This window comes from Lissotriton helveticus, chromosome 10 (assembly GCF_964261635.1).
Source record: "Lissotriton helveticus chromosome 10, aLisHel1.1, whole genome shotgun sequence".
Taxonomy (NCBI): domain Eukaryota; kingdom Metazoa; phylum Chordata; class Amphibia; order Caudata; family Salamandridae; genus Lissotriton; species Lissotriton helveticus.
In genome coordinates, this window is record NC_136071.1 from 1061081692 (window position 1) to 1061105693 (window position 24002).

Here is a 24002-nt window from a genome sequence, read left to right on the forward strand (position 1 = left end):
CGCACTGCAAGAAACTAATCTTAAACGCAGTGAGCATAATAGACTACCCACACAAAACATACCCTAAATCTACAGACCCTCAGCTTCTACTTAGCATAATAGGATGGCTCTTCTCTTCCACTCTTCCCTACAATTCCAACGAACAGGTAGCAAAACAGACAAGGAAGGGAGGGTGATGATGGTTAAAGGGACACTCTTAGGTAGGATGTGTACAATAGTTTCAATATCCAACCCAAACACAGCACAAGCTACCTTTCTCTTCTCTTTCCTTACTCTTTTTTTGGAGAATTTGTAAAGGGCGAGATTATATTAATGGGGACTTCAAACTCATGTGCGATCCAGAAATAGATACCACTCATCCACACAGAGCAGGCAAAGACAGCTTTACCAAAGAAACAGCTGTACAATCTCTATACCTAATGGATGCCTGGAGAATGAAGCACCCTCCACTCGGGACTATGCCTTTTTTGCCCACGCTCATCGTTCCTACTTACGTATTGAGTCCCCTTTCTCAGCCAATTTCTTGAACATGCCATTATGGAGATCGACTTTCACCCTATTTCTCTATCTGAACATGCCTCAGTAGTGCTAACATTAGAATGGGCCTCTCCTCCCCCTAAGCTCCGTCGTTGGTTTTTCTAGAGCTCTCTTATTAGGGACACTCTCCTACAAGATGATCTACGGAAAGTGATTTGAGACTGCTTACAATTAAATGACCCAAACTACGCTAATCCCTTTACTACCTGGGATGCTTTCAAGGCAACAATTCGGGGTACATGCATCTCTTTGATGTCCATATTAACGAAGCAGAAAACCAAAGATAGACTCACTCTTGAAAATGAGCTTCAGACAGGAAAGAAAGAGCACAAAGAAACACACTACAAAAGATAAACACAATTTATACTAACATAGCAGAATATACACCGCACGCCTTAAATACAAGACATATGATAAGGGAATAAAGTGGGCACACATTTGGTACAACAGTTTAGAATACAACGTGAGAAAGATTATATCTCACATTTTAATATAGAAACATGAAAAAAAGCCCAGAGTGAAGTAGATAAAGCAAAAGCATTCAGTGACTTTTACAAAACCCTATATACATCTGAACCATCAAGGGAAGAGATACAATTTGAGTATCTAAGGAATGTGGAACTGCCACAAGACACTGCATATCAAAATGAATATTCAGTAGCTCCATCGATGAGGAGGAGGTAAGAACAGCGATTCACGTACTTAAATTACATAAATCCCTAGGGCCCAATGAGTTCACAGTTCTTACATTTTTTAGCTTAGATCTAATGTCTCTTCGTACACAGCTCTTCAATTATATGGCTTCCATTCGTATGGTTACTCTTACAATGAGTGAGGTAAAAATCTCGATCATCCCCAAACTAGGGACGGACCGTCACTACTTTGCGCCATATAGACCCATAGCCATGCTCAATCTCGATCTTAAACTTTATACCAAAATCCTGGCTACACGATTAGAAAAAATACTACCAGATCTGATTCATCCAGATCAGTCCAGTTTTATTCAAGGAAGGCAAATGCTTAATAACCTACAGAGGGTAATCCACCTGGTCAAAAAGGTCACCAAGAAACAAATTTCAGCCGTTTTGGTGAAGTTAGATGCTGAGGAGGCGTTTGATCAGGAGGATTGGTCCTTTCTCTTACATGCTCCCGGCAAGTTTTGTTTTAGTGAACGTTTTATCGTTATTGTATGAGCAAATTACGCACACCTGGTCTCCTCCCACTACTATTTGCTCCCTCAATATAGAGCAGCTTGCTGCTAAAATCAGAGCCACTCCAGCCATTAAGTGGTATTTCCTTTAGCTCAGTGGATCACAAGATGTCACTCTTAGAAGACTATGTGGTGCTCTCCCTCCACTTCCAAAATAACCCTACAATAAGAATGACACAACTATGAAGCAGTATCGGGCTACCACATAAATCTTCATAAATCCTTCATTCTAAATCTCACCTTACCCATGCAAGAGATGGAATCACTACTAAAATCAATACCGTTCCAATGGGCTAAAAAAAAAACATTACCTACCTAGGGAATAAAATCACCATTCCCCTGGTTTTTAACCTCTTTCGTGCCAACTACCCTCCATTACTCTGTCAACTTTAAATTGATCTTAAATGATGGGCCCTTATGGATCTTTAATGGCTAGGGCGTATTATTGCAAATAAAATGACAATGCTTTTTTAGCACAAATTATAACCATACTGGGCTACTCTATCCCAGCAACACTGGGATTTGCATTACTGGGTTTATGGCACGAGACGTTTAAACGTCAGACTTCCGATGATCGCTTTATTTTGTGGCTATGTCTTGGAGAAGCTAAGATGGCTCTTACAGGTGAATAAAAGAAACACACACACACTGTACCCTCACTCACACAGTGGCATGCGAGGCTGTGGCAAGCCCTTACAATAGAATACATAACAGACAATCTCACAGATAACCACAAGAACTTTAAATATCAGTGGGACCCATTGCTTTTCCTCTCGGAGGGTCTCCCACTTACAGCCTGTTCTACTTGCAAGAGGGCACTAAATCCGCTTTCAATACGGATTCCCTGAGGTATCCAAAGGTCTAATTCTTGGGGACAAAAACTCTTATATTTGGCGTTCCCAACCTACAAGCTCGCGTACACCACTTAGATACAGATTCGCATCACTCACTCATGTTTCATAGTTGAGGTTTTGTTAGGGGAGGAGGTATATTTGAGTGCAATAATATTTGTTTGGCTTATTGCATATACAGAGACTGGGGTGACAACATGGGAGGCTTACAAGACCGTCCTGAGAGACAGGGCCCATAACCGAATTGCCTGGGCAAAAAAGAATAGGAATAAATGGATAGAGGAACTAGAACAGAGGATAGTTGCCCTTGAAAAACTTATCTATACTACTATTAAAAAGAGAGAGCTGAAACCTTCGAGGCGGGTAATCTCAAGAAGTACAGCGCCAATCACAACACCCAATACAGCATTGTAAAAGGGAGTTGCAGCAGATGGACATAGGCTATACAGCTGGCCACCATATACATTAGAAAGGTCAAAGAACCTTAGGGGTAAAGTAGTCCCTTGTGGGCGCTGGCGTTATGCTGTCAGCGATGGGCGTATCAAAGTAGCGATGGGCGTCTCAAACTACACTTCACATTACTCCTTTGTGGACTTCACCGTGGTCAGAGCGGCATGGCCCAAAACAAAAAACAAATAAAAAATGGGTGCGGATTTCACTGTGCGCGCCCATTCACGCTCCATTACTGATAACACTCACAGTACTTGCCGACTTGCCGCGCTAACTGCCGACTTGCCGCGCTAACAAAAACAAAGCTTTACTCATTTGTGAGCCTCGGCGTTGTCAGAGGGAGCTGGCCTAAAAAAAGGGGCGCGGCTTTCACAAGCGCGGAATTCACTCGGCGCCACATTCACGCCTTTGTGGGTGTCACCGTTGTCAGAGGGGCCTGGCACAAAAACAAAAAGAAAAATGTGCGCGGATTTCACTGTGCGTGCACATTCACGCTCCATTACTGATAACACTCACAGTACTTGCGGCGCTAACAAAAACAAAGCTTTACTCATTTGTGAGCCTCGGCGTTGTCAGAGGGGGCTGGCCTAAAAAATTAAACAACAAAAGAAATGCCAGTACTGATGTACACGATTTAACAAAAAACAACTTCACACCAAAAACCCGAACAATGAATCAGGAATTGGGAATACTACTTAATAGTTTTTTATTCACATTATTTTCAACATTTGACTTAACATTTGATCCATACTACAAAAGGATGTATTTACAGAGGACACGGGGGACAAGAGGGTATTAATCAGTCAAACATTCACTCAAGTGACACTCATATCACAAACAACATCATGTATACATACTGGGGAGAAAAGAAGGAAGGGATGCAAAAGAATTACAAGAAAATATATACAAGGTCTACAAAACTAATTATATTATGGGTACATTCCTATAATTCTACAGCATCAGATGCAACTCATTGGGGACACTTTTACATGGTAATATACAACACTATGCTTGGGGTTCGGCTGATTGAATACCCAAAGGCATCAGTAGACCAGTAAGGTAGAGCCAGCCCCCTGTTGCTTTTTGCTAAAAAAAAGGGGCACGGCTTTCACAAGCGCGGAATTCACTTGGCGCCATATTCACGCCTTTGTGGGCGTCACCGTTGTCAGAGGAGCCTGGCACAAAAACAAAAAGAAAAATGTGCATGGATTTCACTGTGCGCGCACATTCACGCTCCATTACTGATCACACTCACAGTACTTGCGGCACTAACAAAAACAAACCTTTACTCATTTGTCAGCCTCAGCGTTCTCAAAGGGGGCAGGCCTAAAATAAGGGGTGCGGCTTTAAGAAGCACGGAATTCACTCGGTGCAACATTCACGCCTTTGTGGCAGTCACCGTTGTCAGAGGGGCCTGGGCCAAAACAAAACACACAATGAATGGTCTTGAATTTCAATGTGCGCGCCCATTCACGCTCCATTACTGATAACACTCACAGTACTTGCGGCGATTACTGATAACACTCACAGTACTTGCGGCGATAACAAAAACAAACCTTTACTCATTTGTGAGCCTCGGCGTTGTCAGAGGGGGCAGGCCTAAAAAAACGGGCGCGGCTTTCAGAACCGCGGAATTCACTCGGTGCCACATAAATTAGGATTTACTATTACAAACATTGCACACATTACATTTCATCCCCGGACAACGTCGGGACGGGCTGCTAGTCATTAATACAAGAGATCCAGGGCTCACTCGACGACTAGACATCATATGCCAAGAAGATAAAAATTTGGCTATGGATAACGTCAAAAAACAGAGATTGGTGATGCTACACTGTCTTTATGAGGTCATAGACAAAGCAGGGAAACTATTGACATGGCTCCAAAAGAAAGAGGTACAGGTCAGGTGAGTCCAGGAGGTATAAGATGATATGGGGAAACCCATGATGCGGACATTCAGATCGCCTCAGAGTTCGCCGACTACTACAAATGCTTCTACGACGCACGCCCCCTAGAAAATAATGCTGAGATTGCCAGATATCTGGAAGACATACCAACCCCGGTACTTCGAGTCAGGTCGGGTTCTAGCTTGACCATTTCCTCACCACTAACAGAAATCCCGGAGGTGGTAGCTAAGCTACAGACAGGCAAAACCCCCGGTCCTAATGGCATACTGGCTGAACTATAGAAGAGAGATGCATAGACTTGTAATGGCCTCACCCACTGCAACTTTTTAAGGACTCACATCAGGAACAGGTCTTACCCATAGATCTGCAGTCTCCCACAATTGTAGTATTATATAAGGAAGGTAAACCAGAAGAGGGCTGCGATTCATATCTCCTTACTAAACACAGCGTGAAAATCCTGACCATGATTCTTGCAACACGAGTTCTAAAATACATAACTACCCTGGTACATGACGGTCCATCGGGGTTCATGCCCGTCGCTCCACTAGATTCAACCTACATAGAACGCACAACTGGTTGAAAGTCAAAGACTGCTCAGCACCCCACTTATTTCTCACTTTAGATGCGGAAAAAGCATATGACGCAGCACACTGGCCGTTCCTTGGCCAATCGTTCATTAAGTTGGGCATTGGACATCAATTCCGCAGACCCGGGTGAAGGGAATAACTTTGAAAACTTTCCATTGGTCAGGGAACGAGGCAGGGATGCCCCCTTTGTCCACTCCTCTTTGCACTTACCCTTGAGTCATTGGCATGTATCATCCGTTGCCATCCACAAATACGAGGTTTCCGAATAACCCCTACCAATGAATGGGAAGAAAAGATCTTTCTTCACGCAGATGACATACTCCTTTATATTACAAAACTGGAAACTACAGTCCCCACCCTGATTAACGCCATAGAGGAATATGGGAGGTATTTGGGGTATAGAATCAATAGGCATACATCAACGATATACAGCCATAATGGGAAACCACTGAAGCTGCCTTTGCCAGCTGAACTGGGCATAGTTCCTGATCAATACCTGGGTATATTTATCACCACACATAGAGAAACAACATGTAGGCAAAGAAACCGAGATAGAGTGAGAGCAAATTTTAAAAAGGATGCAGAGAGGTGGAGAGATCTCCTCCCCACTTTAATGTGTTGTCGGCTCTCTTTAAAATGATTACGTTGCCACAATTATTATACGCCCTCCAAAATACGTATCATCCACTCCCAAGGGCTGTGTTTACGGGACTGGAGGGAGAAATTCGGTCACTGCTATGGCAGGGAAAACACTCACAAATAACCTTTAAAACATTGCAACGCAACCTATACAATGGCAACGTAGCATTGCCAGACAGAGGCATATTACTGGTCCACACACCTCACCCCATCAATGAATGGATCCACAAATCATGGGATTACCCACATATAGGTTAGAAAGGGAGGTGATAGGGCCCAAAAAACTACAACACTGTCACTATGGCGGCATGGGGCGATTCACACTACTGACAGCAACAAGGGCCACTCACCCTGGAAGCATGGGACAGAGTGACAAAGTGTATGGGCTGGATAAAACAGATCACAAGAAATACGCCATTGTGGGTGGGAGTATGGTTCAAGAACTGGGAAAGCTAAAAGGTTTCAGAACGTGGGATCGGCTTGGCATCTCCCTGCTTGAAGATGTGATTGACAAAGGAGATCTTAAAACCTGGCCTCCATTAAGCATGGAATACGGGCTACACAAATCTCAATTCTTCAAGTACACACAACTATGCCATGCATGGCGCACAGAGGGACTAGCATGCTCCGAAATCCCCGAATGGACACCTCTCGAAGGAAAACTACAACAAGAGGAGTTGCGGGAAAAGGCAATCTCCTCCATATATACAACAATACATAATCATATGCCGGATGGCCTTGGGAAATTGCGTGAGAGATGGGAGGGAGATTTAGGGGCCAGGAACCCTGGATCTAGCGAAAAATATACAAAATACACAGAGCAACAGCTGCTGACACTCCAAACTATGGGAAATAATAACTGCCAAGTCTGCATTAACATCGCAGCCGGCAGCAGGTCATGCCCACAGTGCCCTTTTAAACTGAACTGCCCACCCCAACAAACTCCCAGGAAAGAGACCTGGAACAAATTTAAATTACTCCTGTTAAAATGCAGGTCCCTCCAAAAACAAATCTCTGAAATTAACATCTTACTCTGTGAACAACAGCCAGAGGTATGGTTTCTAACAGAAACATGGCTGCATAAAGAAGCAGAACCAGACGTGGTACAAGCATTACCCACAGGATATCATATACTCAGGAAAGACAGAGAATCCGGTAAGGGTGGAGGGATTGCTATTATCATGAAAGAGCATATAATAGGACGCACAGAACCAGATGTCATTCAGGACTGTGAGAGTATGGGATTCATACTCACCCTCTCCCCTACGTGCTCATTATCTGGAATGCTAATATACCGACCACCGGGCCAGTGTGGGGCGTTAATCGAACTCCTGACAGACATGGCGGCATTAAGGGCAAATTACACCGCCAACTTTATTATTTTAGGAGATCTGAATCTACACTTAGAGGAACACAGGAAAGGTGAAGCCTTCAACCTCGCACAAAATCTGCAGGCCCTATAACTCCTACAGAAAGTCAGTAGCCAAAACACACAATAAAGTCCATCTTTTAGACCCAGTATTTTCCAACGAAGAGAATCTCTCAGTTGATAACCCATTCCCAATCCCATGGTCAGACCACTTCATAGTTCCAATGAGCTGGAAGTCACCAAAAATGGTCTCCAATGAACAACCAGCAAAGAAATGGGACCGATCATGGGCCAAACTAGACACAGGAATCTGGTCAAAGACACTGGCCAGTGAAAGCCCCAAAAGTGACCATGACCCCAGTATAGCCAACGGCAATTTCAATCAATGGATTGAAAAGTCACTGGATTCCATCATCCCTCACAAATGGAGCTCAAAGAGACCAACAGAAAAACGATCCCCATTGTTTACCCCCAGAATACGGGAAGTGAAGCAAAACAGTACAAAACTAGAGAGGGCGTGAAAAAAGGACTACTGCCCAAAGAAAAAACAAAAATACAGAGAGGCGATTAAGATCTATCAAAAAGAAACTAAAATAGCCCAGGCCCAATACGTTGAAGAGAAGATCAACATAGCAGCAAATGCCCTCAGGGAAATTGCAAGAATAGTAAAAAGCTGTTGCAATGCCCACAACCGGAAAAGCCAGCAGAATCAGCCCTCCAGCGCAGTGAGGAATTGGCAGAATTCTTTAACAAAAAAAGCTCAACATATATAACGCCTTCCCCCAGACACAGAACCAGATAAGCCTATGACAGAACCAGAAAGTACCAAAGAGGATAAGGTCAGCCTGATGGAAATTCCAACTCTAGATTTAAACACCCTCTCCAAACTTTTCACATCAGTGAAATCAGGATCACCATGCGACCCAGCACCCGCACATGCCCTGCACAAAGTCAAAGAGGTGATCCTACCAGCTTTATTGAAAGTAATCAACTCATCCATTAATAACACGATAGTACCATATACCTGGAAACATGCAATGGTCAAAGCACTTATAAAAAAGCCAAATCTCAACCCGGAAGTATGGAACAACTACCGGCCGGTCTCCCTACTCCCCCTGAGCTCTAGAAAAGCATGTAAACAAGACCCTTACCCACTTTATGAAGTCCTACAAAATCCTACACATCTCCCAGACAGGATTTCGACCAAACCATGGCACAGAGACAGCATTAGTTAAGGTCATGGAGTAATCACGGAAAGTGCTTGATCTCAGAGGCACAGCGGCAATCATCTTGCTTGATTTAAGTGCCGCATTCGACACGGTAAACCATGGCATTCTTCTGGGCAGACTAAAGGAGGCTGGAGTCACAGGCAAAGCACTAGCATGGTTGGCGTCATTCCTGACAGACAGAACATTCCAGGTATTCGAAGGAGAACATGCCTCAAGAAAAATCTCCCTAACCTGCCGGGTACCACTTCATCGCTGAGCCCCACCCTATTCACCGAGTACTCAAGACCCCTGGCGGAGATAGTCATTCCATATGGAGTCCAGATAGAGACCTACGCGGATGACACTCATCTAGTAGTAGCCCTAAACCAGCCAAAGAAGACTATAGTTGACCTGGAATCCTGTCTGGGAAAGGTGGCCACCTGGATGGACCAATCATTTCTAAAACTTAACGGGGAGAAGACTGAATTAATGATCCTTAGCAATATCACACGAGCCACCCCAAAAGTGAATTGGCCAAGCTGCCTGGGTCCAGCCCCAAAACCCAAAGACAGGATCAAAATCCTAGGAATATGGCTAGAAAGGTCACTAAATCTAGATCACTGAGCGGTCCAAGTAGCAGCGACCTGCTATGGGATACTGCAACAACTAAGGAAAATACTACCCCTGCTCCCGGAAAAGGCTCACAGAACAATGGTCCAAGCATTGATACTGCCTCGGCTGGATTACTGTAACTCACTATATCTGGGTACCCCGAAGACTACTATAAGAAAACTTCAGGTGGTACAGAATTCCACAGCCAGATTTCTACACAACATCCCCAGAAAGCACTCAGTTAAACCAGCACTGAAAGCACTATACTGGCTACCCATTTCAAAACGCATAACATTCAAAGCACTCTGCATCGCGCACAAGACACTTTGGGGCACAGGTCCTAAAATCAACCACTCGCTAATGTCCCTTCATCGTCCATCCCGCAGCCTGAGATCGGCCAATCTTTTCCAAATTAAGGTCCCCAAAATCAGCAGAACTCGTTCAAGAGAACGAATGTTCGCATACAATACAGCGATCATTTGGAACGCACTCCCAATCGAGCTCAGATCAAGGACCCACCACTTGACGTTCAGAAAGTAACTAAAAACTTGGCTCTTCCAGAAATTCCAGTGAAATTGGAATCATCTTGTATGCCTATCGCTGGAATGCCTAAGGGTAGCCATGCGCTCTATCAAGAATTATTGCAGTATTCCATAGCAGGTCGATGCTACTTGGACCGCTCAGTGATCTAGATTTAGTGACCTGTCTAGCCATATTCCTAGGCTTTAGATCCTGTCTTTGGGCTTTGGAGCTGGACCCAGGCAGCTCGGCCAATCCACTTTTGGGGTGGCTCGTATGATATTGCTAAGGATCATTAATTATCTAAAAGGAGCTTTTAGCGCCCCTGACAAGGTGTTGAAGCGCTTTTTGGTGAGTAGCACGGTGCTACAAAACTCAGAGGATTAATGGTGAATTTGAATAGTGAAAGATGAAACTAATTTGAGCAGTGGATATGTTAGTCAGTTATTTGGATTGAGAAAGACAGTGGAGGGATAGATAGGAAAAAAGGTTTACATTTATATACTGCTTGCTACCCCTCATGAGGTGTTTAAGCACTTTTCGGTGAGTAGCATGCTACTCCGGAACCCAAAAATGTTGTTTTAGATCTCTTTTGAAAGAGAAACAAATAACTGGTAAAGTCAACTAACCGCTTTTTATTACAGTCATTTACTGAGCTGCGAACAATACCACTAACGCTAAGTTTCAACATCACGGATAACAATCCAGAACACAGCACTGCTACGTTCGCACTAAATAATTGTTAAAAGAGGATATTGTCTTTGTTTAAAAACACATTTTCACCTATGAATCCTGGTAAAGTCAACTTAAATTTCTATTCTTGGGAGATAAGCAATTACATTGGGAAGCAGCCAACTCGTGTTACTTTCAGTGGAAGGAAAAGGCACAAGTGCAGTATGAAGTACTACCCGGAGTAAATCATTATTAATATTAAATAGAATATCCTTAGGGAAAATTTGTAGAGAGTAGATGTCTTGTGATAATCTGCTTTGTACATTATCACAAAAGAATGCTGGTCAAATTATGAAGTCCAGATGCGATTGCACACCTCCAGGTTCCAATATCAACACTATTACACATCTAATTCCATAAATTAATTCTCATGTAGAACGACTAACACAGTCTTACAACCCTTGCTTTGTTTACCTTCAATTTTCCAAGACTACCACATGTCAGGTAGGACTGTAAAGCAATACCTCAGTGGGCAGAATACAAACCTACAGTTCCTGCACATCAGAGTTTCAATGGTAGGGTAGGGATGTTGCAAATCAGATTACCAGAACTGTGCAACACCAGTACACGGGCTATCAAGGCAAAGCTTGCTTAGTATCCACTCTTCAGTGCTATCCTGCCCCACGTGGTACTACAGCTGTTATTTGAATTCTGGTTGGATATTAAGCATGAAAAACGAACGTCTCACTTACTGCTTCTCTCGTAACTGTAGGTATTCTTCCATATCAGGTTTAATTTGCTTGGTCAGCCTGTTGTATTGACGCAACTGTGCAGCTGCGAAATCTGCAAATATAAAATGAATGAATAAATATTCAAATAAATTAAACATCTGATTTAAAAGAAGAGCTCTACGTCACCTGAGGGTAGTCCACTTATATTGAGTGTAGGTGGAGATAACCTTTACTGAACAACACCTACTGCCAATTTAGAAACATTTAATTTATGATCAACCTGAGGTCATTCTGGAAGTTTATTAAATGGAATTACTGTGATATGCAGCTTTTGTACAACCCCCTACCCAAATTAAAGGGTGGGTTAGTATATAGCTGGGCTGTGGACACCGTGCCGAAATTACCTTTTTCTACTAAGTCTCAGACGCTGAATGACAGCAGATAGAATGCAATCATTCCATTTTAGTCAATAACTGGAAGTCTTTCCCACATCATTAAAAAAACTACAGAGACATGCTATTTGATTCTACAATATGCTATGTATCTTATCTCCTGGCCTTGCTTACGTGCCCTATAATTCAAAGTTTCTCCCAAACAGCATAATTGAAATACATCTAGGAGAACAAATTGTGTCAACAGCACCCACAAATTCCAATCACCGTTATATGGGTTTAATAGGTACAAATGATACTTATGATGGGAAAAACTCCTACAGGCAGGCTATAATTTTATTCTGTATTGTTAGGGGTGGGACCAATTATGTTTTCAGGAGGGTCTGGGAAATGTATATTTCAATGTTGTGAACACAAAGCCACACCTTTGTGAAAATTAATGCATGTGCAATGTATTTTGCATCCTAACTATTTGTAAATTTACACCAAAGCATGCAGTATTTGCCTTCCTTCTGGTCCTCCACTCCTTTGAGTCACTCAGACCTCAATAATGCAACTGTTACTCTAAGGAGGGCAAGTGCTAAATTAAGGCACTTGAACCCTCAAATCTAAGAACCTGACATGCAATCATGGAAGTGTAAAAACAACTCAATAACAGTTGACAAATAATTCTACATCCAAAAGTCTTATGCTTTTAAAGACAACAGAGCAAAGTCGGGAATAGCTACTACCGATTCATTCATGCTGATTGCCCCTTGCAAACACCTTTGGAGATCATATCAAAACTTCAGAACCCACCACCTAGCTCTGAGGATATGGATCCTGCTAAAAAATATCCGAACCCTTAGCCAATCAAGTCGAAAAGAAAAGCCTAGACCATAAAGCCTACTTCTTAGGTCAAACAGGTAACGTAGACAAGAAGCAACACTACCTATCCTCCCTCAGCCGTCCCTTAGTCTGCACATCTTCACTCCTCTTACCTGTCTCACTTAGACTCTGCGACACGCCTTGTGCACTTCTACAAATATGGATCACAGGCCAACTTGTGTAACTTTTAGAACTTCACATCGCACCAAAATACTCCTTTCAAAAATGTAATCTACCCAGTGACCTGAAAAACACATACATCAAGTAATTGTTCAAGAAACCATACTTAAGGCCTGATTACGGTGCCGGTCGGACTTGTGTCCGACCGGCACCGTGGCGGATGCAGGACCGCCTGACTCGCTGGCGGCGGTCCCGCTACCTGTATTAGAAATGTGGAGAAGTGTGAGAAGTGTGGCTCAATGGTTAGAGCGGCAGACCCTGATGCAGAGGTCTAGCCCGGGACCAGGGTTCAATTCCCAGCCTCGGCGGGTCTTGGGCTCAAAATTCCACGGACCTAATAATTCTCGCCCTGGTGCCTATTCCAATCATGGAGTCCAACTCTGGGCAATAGCTTGCTTGATCTCCACAACGGCCCCCACAACGCTACGGATGCCTGGCCTCCACCTTGGGGGTGCCCAGGAGTGGACACCTCACAGGGAAAGCCAGGATGGGTTCCACAGCGGTATTCGTACAAGCGCCTTGAGACCCTTGCGGGTGAGTAGTGCGCTATACAAGTTTTATTAGGATGCGACCGCCTTCAAGGCAGTCGCAATATGTATAATTTGTTTTGTGGCTCTAAGTTAATGTGTAACTTCTGATTAGTATATGCAATCTCTTTGTTGACACTGTTCTTCCAAATGGCAGCTTCAATGTATCATGTGTTTGAATATTTAAAACCTAATTTCCACTTTTACCTGCCCACCTGCCCATCTAATTGATTTAGTGAAGAGGTAAAGCAAGAGGATTTCTTTTCAGGACAAGTAGATTTTTTAAACAATTCCACAACCCTGTCTAAGAATGCAGGCTTAGAAAAGGGTTTACGAGTGTACAAAAACAGAGTAATTTTGCGGTGTAATTTAAATGTTGAGGAAGGATTAGTAAATGGTGCGATGGGTAAAGTGATTGATTTAATTAATTTCCTAAATAGGAATGAACTTGAATACTTAGCCATAAAATTTGATCAGATTGATGGCGTGACGGAGACTGGCAGATGTATGGTACATTTTTTGCTTGTAAAAGACTATTTGTCAGGCGACAGCAGTTCCCACTTTCTCTAGCCTATGCTCTAACTATCCATAAATCACAAGGTCTAAGTGTAGATGCAACTTCTATTAATACTTGAAATTCAGTATTCAAATAAGATATGTCATGTGTAGCATTGCCCGGAGCTAGATCATTGTTCGGTTTGTTTAGGATGAATTTGATGAAAAGAAAGTTTGTGTTAATGCAAGTTGTGTCAGAGAGTAAAATCGGTTGAGAAGTGTATATGCTCCTCACTTAAGACATTATCCTATTTATGAGAAACAGATAATCTGTCCTAAGTGGAAGCTTACAAAAGAATTGATGGATATTCCTCCAAAGACAGACAAGGAAGAAGTTAACAAGAAAAAAACTGGAAAATTAGCGTGATATTGTAGGTTTACAGTTGGAAAATAGTAATGGTGTCAACTGCTATGCTAATGGTGCTCTCAATGTAGTCTTCCATTTACTGTACATTATAAATATAATTCAACATAAAGCAGATGACAGATTCTGCTCTCAACTGTGTCATTTGCTGGAACGCTTACGTAGTGATAGGACTACGTCCTGCTTCAAGCATTTCGAGATCTAATGGACATATATTGAAGATCTGTAGTACTTACACTCAACACTCAACAAGATGCAAAGGAATGTATTATAGTCATCCTTGGAACTTTAGAACAAGACAAAGTGAATATAGATGACTGATTTAAACATGGAACCAAGACTCTGAAGATTGTGCTTTTACATCTACCACTGAAATCAATTCTGAACGATTTCTCTACTTAACATTACACAATCCCAAAACTGTGCCTTTTGACAGACTAATCAGAAATGCTAGCCAAAATATGCCCTGCCCAAATTGGAGATCAGATTGTATGTCTCTACATTGCAGTTCTAGAGCAGTGGGAAATACATTTAATGCTACAATGATGCAGAGCAGATGGATCTAAAATGGAAACGGAAATCACAAACTTCAAAGCAGGAAAAACTTCAATTTCTGAAGGAACGTACACTACAATGGCTATAATCTTTCGTGAAGGACTTTGTATAACTTCAAAACACTACATAGTGTACTTAAGGGTAAGTGATGAATGGAATGCAATGACAGCAAGCTTACACAAACAAAAACTACCTTTCAAACTTCAAAATTCATACCTCTTCTTTCTTCAACCAAAGTTCCAGGGAGGATTACTTTTAAAAAGTGGTATACGGTGTTTGTTTTTAATGGATGATCAGTCAGACATCATTGGGCCTACCAAGGGTGATGTCTTAAAAATAGACTCCAAAATTCCAATGTGCTTTACATCTATTTCGAGTAACGGACTACCTGCAACATCATTAAAAATATTCTTTTTGTGTTTCTTTAAATTAGAACATCAGAACAATAGCTAAAATAATGTATTTATTATTTGTAGTGACTGCAATGTATAGTGTCATTTATAGTGCCATACTATGCAATTCTGTTTTTGTTTTGTACAATCTACATGATTGTTTATTCCCCTTTGTTCAAGGCTGAACATTTATTCAGTATATCGTTTGTGTACAGGTATGAAAGCTGAGAACAGAAACAATCATTTGCAAAGCAATAGGGCTTGCCTCTGGGAAATTATACGTTTTTAGCTATGAAGCACAATATCCTGGGTTAAGCGATTTTGGTATTCTACTGACCTCTGCTGGTCGTTTTCTATCAAGGCTGTTGAATAGAGGCAGTTGCTAGAAAAAACAAGCATTTGCAATGCAACAGGTCTCACATTTGGGAGAGTTAGAGCTATTGGCATTGTAAATGATAATGTCTTTGATCTCTGTTTTTGGATGTGGAAACTTATAAGTGTTTAGCCATGCAGCCTATAATCCATAACTTCTGCACACATCCAAAGATCAGGAGGTGCACTACAGATGGAATATTGCTTAATATACAGGAGCAGACGAAGGATGCTCAGTGTACGAAGATGTGCCTTCAAATAGGCTGCAATGGCACCAAAGCACCAGTAGATTTTCCTTCTCAAATCTGCTTTAAAGCCTGCAATAGCACAGCTGGTCCCTAAATAGAGTGTTAAGTGGAACATAGCATCTGCAAATTCTTAATAATTTCTCCTTCCTACCAAAAATAGTAGGTAACCGGGTAGGATAGAGTTGGTGTCACAAAGAGTGGGGTTTTAAAGTTTAAAGTAGTAGTTTGAAATAAAAATGCTCCAACTTCTGGAGATGGAGGCAGCATGTTCCGAAAGCTTTCAGGGCAGAGTCAGAATTGTGGATGCATGAAACATTCACAGTACAGGTGCGGAATATGCCAGTTTGTCCAACTTAATATCGAAAAATCCAGTGAGGGGCACGATACACTGCTGTAGTCTAGGAAGACAGAGTGAAAAGGACGGGGAGTCGGCCGTGATTGACGGCCGGAAGTGGGACATATCGGGAGGAGACACCAGTGACTGCCCGGAAGCGGCTAACGGTCTAGCTGTTTGCAAGGACATGCAGGCATGGAAACTGAAGTGGGACGATAAAAGCACACCACCAACAGAGGGCCAGCGGCGTAATCAGGTCAGGAGCCCGGAGGAATACGAGGAGCCCGGAGGAGCGGAGCAGATCCCGGTGGAGCCCAGCTGTCCCGGAGTAGGAGCGGAGCAGAGCCCGAAGGAGCCCAGCTGTCCCGGAGGAGGGGCGGAGCAGAGCCCGAAGGAGCCCAGCTGTCCCGGAGGAGGGGCGGAGCAGAGCCCGAAGGAGCCCAGCTGTCCCGGAGGAGGAGCGGAGCCAGTGCCGGAGGAGCCCAGCAGTCCCGGAACTGGAGAGGAGCGACCCCCAGAGGTGCCAGGAGGGAGCGGGTTAGGCGAGGACCGAAACCCGAGGGAGAACCCTCCACGTACCTACAAAGCGCACACACCCGGTGGCCCTAGGAAGAGAGCACACGCCCCGGGTACGGACGCCACGGCCCTGTGGACGGGTCGTGGCCCAAGGCAAGTACCTTTAAGGGGTGCCTTCTGGTGGGGGTGGTGGGGTGACAAGGGGTAGCATCCTCCAAACACAAAACCACATCGACCTCCTTCCTTCACGAACCATCTTTTCCCTCCTATTCTTCACTGCGTATGGTGACGGTAGCACAAGCTTTCTGTGAGCGGACGGATGTGACTAATCACGGTCCCTTTTGTTTTTCTTTTGCCCTTCCGAGGAGCTCCAACGGGAAGGGGACCTACACGAAGTCAAGACGGTGCCCCACGACGCAGACAACCTCGTCCGGGAGAACATCCGAATATCACCCTCTGTTCTGTTCATGTTTTCTGCCATCCCCTATTTGACTAAAAAATTTGCCTAAAACACCTGAAATAAAGACGCTTTAAACAAAGGCCTTACAGACAGTGTACAGTTTTGATCCATGGACGAGCTGCATGTCAGGGTGTTTGAGAAGCGCATTAACGCAAAAGGTAGTGAAGATAACACGACAGCTGGACACATTTGCTGCTTGTAGCTATCAAAAAACACCTCTGAAGTCACCAGTGTTAAGTTAAAGCATCCTGAAAAGCAAGTTATCCAAGCTCCAAACATAAATTGGCAGAATTGGAAGCCAGGCTGCAGTGAGAGCATGCACAAATATCCCTTGCAGTTTTTTGGAGTGTGCTGCATGTACCGCAAGCTGGGCGGCTGGAGTGGGATAAACAGAGCCCCAGGGCCTCTATCTTTGTACTCCTTGAACAGATGGGCAATCATAAATTACTCCCCTATTACGAACCACGTGGAATCGGCGGCTAGCCCTGTACATTTAGAAATGTCATGTTTGAGCATTCGGGAGTAGAGGTGGGCGAGCCAGCAAATGAACATGGCGAGCCGAGCCAAGGGTCTCGCTCGTCTCTTGAAGCTTGTGTACAAACTAAGCTCTGAAAAGTCTTTCTATGTAAATCATCCAACAAAGTACATTACGTCAAGTATGATGAAATATCTATAAAAAAGTGTATCTCTAACCTATGAAGGCCTTGATATTAATATGCCATATTGTAGCGCTGTACAGAGAAATACTTATTATTAAAAGTGATAGTTTTTAAACATGAATGTAGAACCATTCTGCCCTGCCCCCATCCTGGTGACCGTGGCATAAGTCAACTATAAGGCAAGACAGTTGTCACATGAACCCTGTATATGGCCCATATTCTTATAGACAGATCAACATTATAGTCAGTTAAATTAAAAACAATAGGTTTTTGTGCAACTGGAATTATGAAATCACATGCTTTCATACGTGAAAGTGGAAAACAAAGGAGGATCAATAAAATGAAATATTTGCTGAAGATCATCACACAATTTGCTGGGGAAGCTGTGATTTATGTAGCTTTTATGGTTTCATTTACTACGAATCAGCAACCAATTGGGTATCTATTTGTCACTCCTATTTTACCTTAAACCTTAATTCTTTATTTTTACTTCTGTGCAAGAGGATTGAGGGAGTGGCAGGCCAAAGCCACATAAAAATTGGTCGGCTTGTTGGGGGCTCGAGGTTCAAGCACGACCTCGAGCTAAGCCAGAGCCAGGCTTCATGCTCGAGCGTGGCTCAAGTTTTCTCCAGTCAGGAGTTTAAGTGGAATCATTCTAAACATCTCAAAACTGATTCACAAAACCTCAACTTGATGCAGTATAGTTGTGCAAATCACAGGCCTTTACAAAATCAAAATCCAATTCCAGATTCTTAGACTCAAAAGTGAGTTATTTACTCACACCGACGTACGTCTGCCAGCTTGGTGGAATGTGTATTTGAACAACTGTGCTCTTTGGGTGAGTTAGTGTGCATTTCAAAGTAGGCCTTTTCTGTAAAAGAGAGTGAAAACTGTCAAATATGCATTTTTGACAGAATTCAAAGGTTTTTTTCCCAGGTAGTTTCCCACTTAGAAAACCATATTTGGTTTATTCCCGTTAAGAATATGATGACATTTATTTTCAGGGTAATTTCGAAAGGGGGTGGTGATGGACAGAGTATCTGAGTTAATCAGAACACTCCTACCCAGTCAACAGAACAGGGCTTGATCCATCACTGTTTTTTAGCTCACTGCACCATCCCAGTTCAGAACCTGGCTATATGCAAATTAGTCTGTCCCTGGCCCAGTGCATCATGGGAACAGGGCAGACCAAACTACCAAGCCAATTCTTCACTGGAAAGGAAACAAGCTTCCGGGGACCGGTTTCTGGCATTACAGCCGTCTTCGGCCCGGCTTGCTTGAATCCTGATGGTGCAGTGAGCAAGGGACTCATGTCTGAGCATACCCTTCCACACTCATGGTGGCCAAAATAATTTCAAAAGGGAGTGGTGATGGACAGAGTATCGGAGTTAATCAGAACACTCCTACCCAGTCAACTGATCAGGGCTTGATCCATCACCGTTTTTTAGCTCACTGCACCATCCCAGTTCAGAACCTGGCTATATGCAAATTAGTCTGTCCCTGGCCCAGTGCATCATGGGAACATGGCAGACCAAACTACCAAGCCAATTCTTCACTGGAAAGGAAACAAGCTTCCGGGGACCGGTTTCTGGCATTACAGCCATCTTCGGCCCGGCTTGCTTGAATCCTGATGGTGCAGTGAGCAAGGGACTCATGTCTGAGCATACCCTTCCACACTCATGGTGGGCAAAATAATTTCAAAAGGGGGTGGTGATGGACAGAGTATCTGAGTTAATCAGAACACTCCTACCCAGTCAACAGATCAGGGCTTGATCCATCACCGTTTTTTAGCTCACTGCACCATCCCAGTTCAGAACCTGGCTATATGCAAATTAGTCTGTCCCTGGCCCAGTGCATCATGGGAACAGGGCAGACCAAACTACCAAGCCAATTCTTCACTGGAAAGGAAACAAGCTTCCGGGGACCGGTTTCTGGCATTACAGCCGTCTTCGGCCCGGCTTGCTTGAATCCTGATGGTGCAGTGAGCAAGGGACTCATGTCTGAGCATACCCTTCCACAATTCCAGTAAAGAATTGGCTTGGTAGTTTGGTCTCCCCTGTTCCCATGATGCACTGGGCCAGGGTCAGACTAATTTGCATGTAGCCAGGTTCTGAGCTGGGATGGTGCAGTGAGCTAAAAAACGGTGATGGATCAAGCCCCGATCTTTTGACTGGGTAGGAGTGTTCTGCTTAATTCAGATACTCTGTCCATCACCACCCCCTTTATGAATCATTTATTTTCAGGGTGTCATTGGGGAATGGCAAGGCTTAAAATTCATTGGAATGTAGATAAAGGGGTAAAATATTTACCTGTGGAGAAACAGAAAGTTACAAAGTGAAAATGAACTATTTGTATGTGGAAATGAACATGTGCATGTGGTGAAGTGTAAATGAATGTGTGCAATCCTGAAAATTAGCAAGGGTTGCTGCTTACTCCTAGAATCATATGAGGATTGAGTTGGATCGTTACACAAATATAAGTATTAGCTTAGATGAGTAAATGTCCAAATTTTGAAATGTTAGTTCTGTTGAAGTACTCGCCGTTTTCAGGTCTCGGATAGCGTGACTGCGCACATGCGCAGCTCGCATGGCGAGATTTATTGCTAATGAGGAGTTTCAGTAGAGGGCTTGAAGCCCCTCATTCCTTGGCTAGCGTCACCGTTTGTGGCCTGCCATTGGAAATGAGGGTTTTTGGTTCACGCCCTTTAGCCTCCGATCTGGACTCTGTGGCTTGCTTTGCTGCTGTCGCAAAGCAGTTTCTTATCTTTATGGGGCGTTGTGTTTCTAAAAACACATGGCCTCATAAATACAAGAAATCCCCATGCTCTGGCTGCAGCGCGGTCCTCTTTCACTTTCGGGACCGCGCTTGTTGGAATGATGCAAGAGGTCCCCTGTGTCTCTCAGCTGGAACAAGTAATTGCTTCCCATTATACCACCCATAAATACATTGCACTCTTCTGATGCAATAAAAAAAAATGTAAATACATTCAAATAGCACGGCACACAATAGGGGAATGTCACTGACTGCTACTTTTGCAGTGTATGCGCCATCACAGGTCCGTGCTTCGCACTACTGGAGTTAACGCTGCCCCCGGAACTGTGCACTGCATGGGAAATCGTAACTGTCCGCGGTGAAGTGGTGCTGGCTGGGATCGGTGAACCGGGAAAAAAATAGTGAACTGTTCAAAGATTGGGTGAGTGTGTGAAGAAGGGCCAGGAAGGCTCGACTTGTTTGGGGCTCGGGGTCTAAACGGACCTCGAGCTGAGCCCCAGGTCCTGGATTCTGGGACGAGCCTTCAAAGGGTCGCCCTCCTCGACGTGCAGGTGAGGTGATAAGCCATGGGTGGCGTGAACAGGTATGGCGCAGACGTGATCGCAGGGACAACTGGGTGGTAGAAGGTGTACAGGAAGTAACCGTAACCTGAGTGACTGCAGTTGGGTCATTGGGGGTAGGGGTTGCATGGGCATGACCGGTGTCCAGTGCGCCATACGTGGGGGCGGGAACGACTGAGCCGGTAGTGTTGTTACTCCTTTATTTGCTAACAAGCATTGTCAACGCCAACAGGTATGGCCTGTTTTAGGCAAATCTCCATAGTTTTGATTATATGTCTAGAAGCAGTAATATAAAGTACGAAGTACCCAAACACTGGTCAGTTGGCATTAAGTGTGAAGCGAAGAATTTTACCTTACATATTTTAAGCCCGCTACGCCTCTTGGAAAGGATTCCCAGATATGTTTCTTTGGCACAGCCCCTTTTAGACCCCACCCTTTTCACTTAAGGCACCGACTGCCCGCCATCTTACTTTCATACGATTCAGAAAAGGGGGGTGGTGATGAACAGAGTGTCTGAATTAAGCAGACCACTCTTACCCAGTCCAAAGATCAGGGCTTGATCCATCACCGTTATTTAGCTCACTGCCCCATCCCAGCTCAGAACCTGGCTATATGCAAATTAGTCTGTCCCTGGCCCAGTGCATCATGGGAACAGGGCAGACCAAACTACCAAGCCAATTCTTCACCAGAAAGGATACAAGCTACCGGGGACCGGTTTCTGGCATTTCAGCCTCGTCGGCCCGGCTTGCTTGAATCCTGACGGAGCAGTGAGCAAGGGACTCATGTCTGAGTATACCCTGCCACACCTATAGTGGCCAAAAACGATTCAGAAAAGGGGGGTGGTGATGAACAGAGTGTCTGAATTAAGCAGACCACTCTTACCCAGTCCAAAGATCAGGGCTTGATCCATCACCGTTATTTAGCTCACTGCCCCATCCCAGCTCAGAACCTGGCTATATGCAAATTAGTCTGTCCCTGGCCCAGTGCATCATGGGAACAGGGCAGACCAAACTACCAAGCCAATTCTTCACCAGAAAGGATAAAAGCTACCGGGGACCGGTTTCTGGCATTTCAGCCTCGTCGGCCCGGCTTGCTTGAATCCTGATGGAGCAGTGAGCAAGGGACTCATGTCTGAGTATACCCTGCCACACCTATAGTGGCCAAAAACGATTCAGAAAAGGGGGGTGGTGATGAACAGAGTGTCTGAATTAAGCAGACCACTCTTACCCAGTCCAAAGATCAGGGCTTGATCCATCACCGTTATTTAGCTCACTGCCCCATCCCAGCTCAGAACCTGGCTATATGCAAATTAGTCTGTCCCTGGCCCAGTGCATCATAGGAACAGGGCAGACCAAACTACCAAGCCAATTCTTCACCAGAAAGGATACAAGCTACCGGGGACCGGTTTCTGGCATTTCAGCCTCGTCGGCCCGGCTTGCTTGAATCCTGATGGAGCAGTGAGCAAGGGACTCATGTCTGAGTATACCCTGCCACACCTATAGTGGCCAAAAACGATTCAGAAAAGGGGGGTGGTGATGAACAGAGTGTCTGAATTAAGCAGACCACTCTTACCCAGTCCAAAGATCAGGGCTTGATCCATCACCGTTATTTAGCTCACTGCCCCATCCCAGCTCAGAACCTGGCTATATGCAAATTAGTCTGTCCCTGGCCCAGTGCATCATGGGAACAGGGCAGACCAAACTACCAAGCCAATTCTTCACCAGAAAGGATACAAGCTACCGGGGACCGGTTTCTGGCATTTCAGCCTCGTCGGCCCGGCTTGCTTGAATCCTGACGGAGCAGTGAGCAAGGGACTCATGTCTGAGTATACCCTGCCACACCTATAGTGGCCAAAAACGATTCAGAAAAGGGGGGTGGTGATGAACAAAGTGTCTGAATTAAGCAGACCACTCTTACCCAGTCCAAAGATCAGGGCTTGATCCATCACCGTTATTTAGCTCACTGCCCCATCCCAGCTCAGAACCTGGCTATATGCAAATTAGTCTGTCCCTGGCCCAGTGCATCATGGGAACAGGGCAGACCAAACTACCAAGCCAATTCTTCACCAGAAAGGATAAAAGCTACCGGGGACCGGTTTCTGGCATTTCAGCCTCGTCGGCCCGGCTTGCTTGAATCCTGATGGAGCAGTGAGCAAGGGACTCATGTCTGAGTATACCCTGCCACACCTATAGTGGCCAAAAACGATTCAGAAAAGGGGGGTGGTGATGAACAGAGTGTCTGAATTAAGCAGACCACTCTTACCCAGTCCAAAGATCAGGGCTTGATCCATCACCGTTATTTAGCTCACTGCCCCATCCCAGCTCAGAACCTGGCTATATGTAAATTAGTCTGTCCCTGGCCCAGTGCATCATGGGAACAGGGCAGACCAAACTACCAAGCCAATTCTTCACCAGAAAGGATACAAGCTACCGGGGACCGGTTTCTGGCATTTCAGCCTCGTCGGCCCGGCTTGCTTGAATCCTGATGGAGCAGTGAGCAAGGGACTCATGTCTGAGTATACCCTGCCACACCTATAGTGGCCAAAAACGATTCAGAAAAGGGGGGTGGTGATGAACAGAGTGTCTGAATTAAGCAGACCACTCTTACCCAGTCCAAAGATCAGGGCTTGATCCATCACCGTTATTTAGCTCACTGCCCCATCCCAGCTCAGAACCTGGCTATATGCAAATTAGTCTGTCCCTGGCCCAGTGCATCATGGGAACAGGGCAGACCAAACTACCAAGCCAATTCTTCACCAGAAAGGATACAAGCTACCGGGGACCGGTTTCTGGCATTTCAGCCTCGTCGGCCCGGCTTGCTTGAATCCTGATGGAGCAGTGAGCTCATTGCACCATCAGGATTCAAGCAAGCCGGGCCGACGACGCCTGAAATGGCAGAAACCGGTCCCCGGAAGCTTGTTTCCTTCCCAGTGTAAGAATTGGCTTGGTAGTTTGGTT

General features: G+C 44.5%; 1 protein-coding gene across 1 annotated transcript in view; it reads right to left on the reverse strand.

Moving 5' to 3' along the window:
• SYF2 (SYF2 pre-mRNA splicing factor) overlaps positions 1-24002 on the reverse strand; it is a 247762-nt gene that overhangs the window by 88565 nt on the left and 135195 nt on the right. The window contains exon 5 of the mRNA XM_078663769.1: positions 11314-11404. Within this exon, the coding sequence (XP_078519895.1) occupies positions 11314-11404 (91 nt within the window). The remainder of the gene's footprint in view (positions 1-11313; positions 11405-24002) is intronic.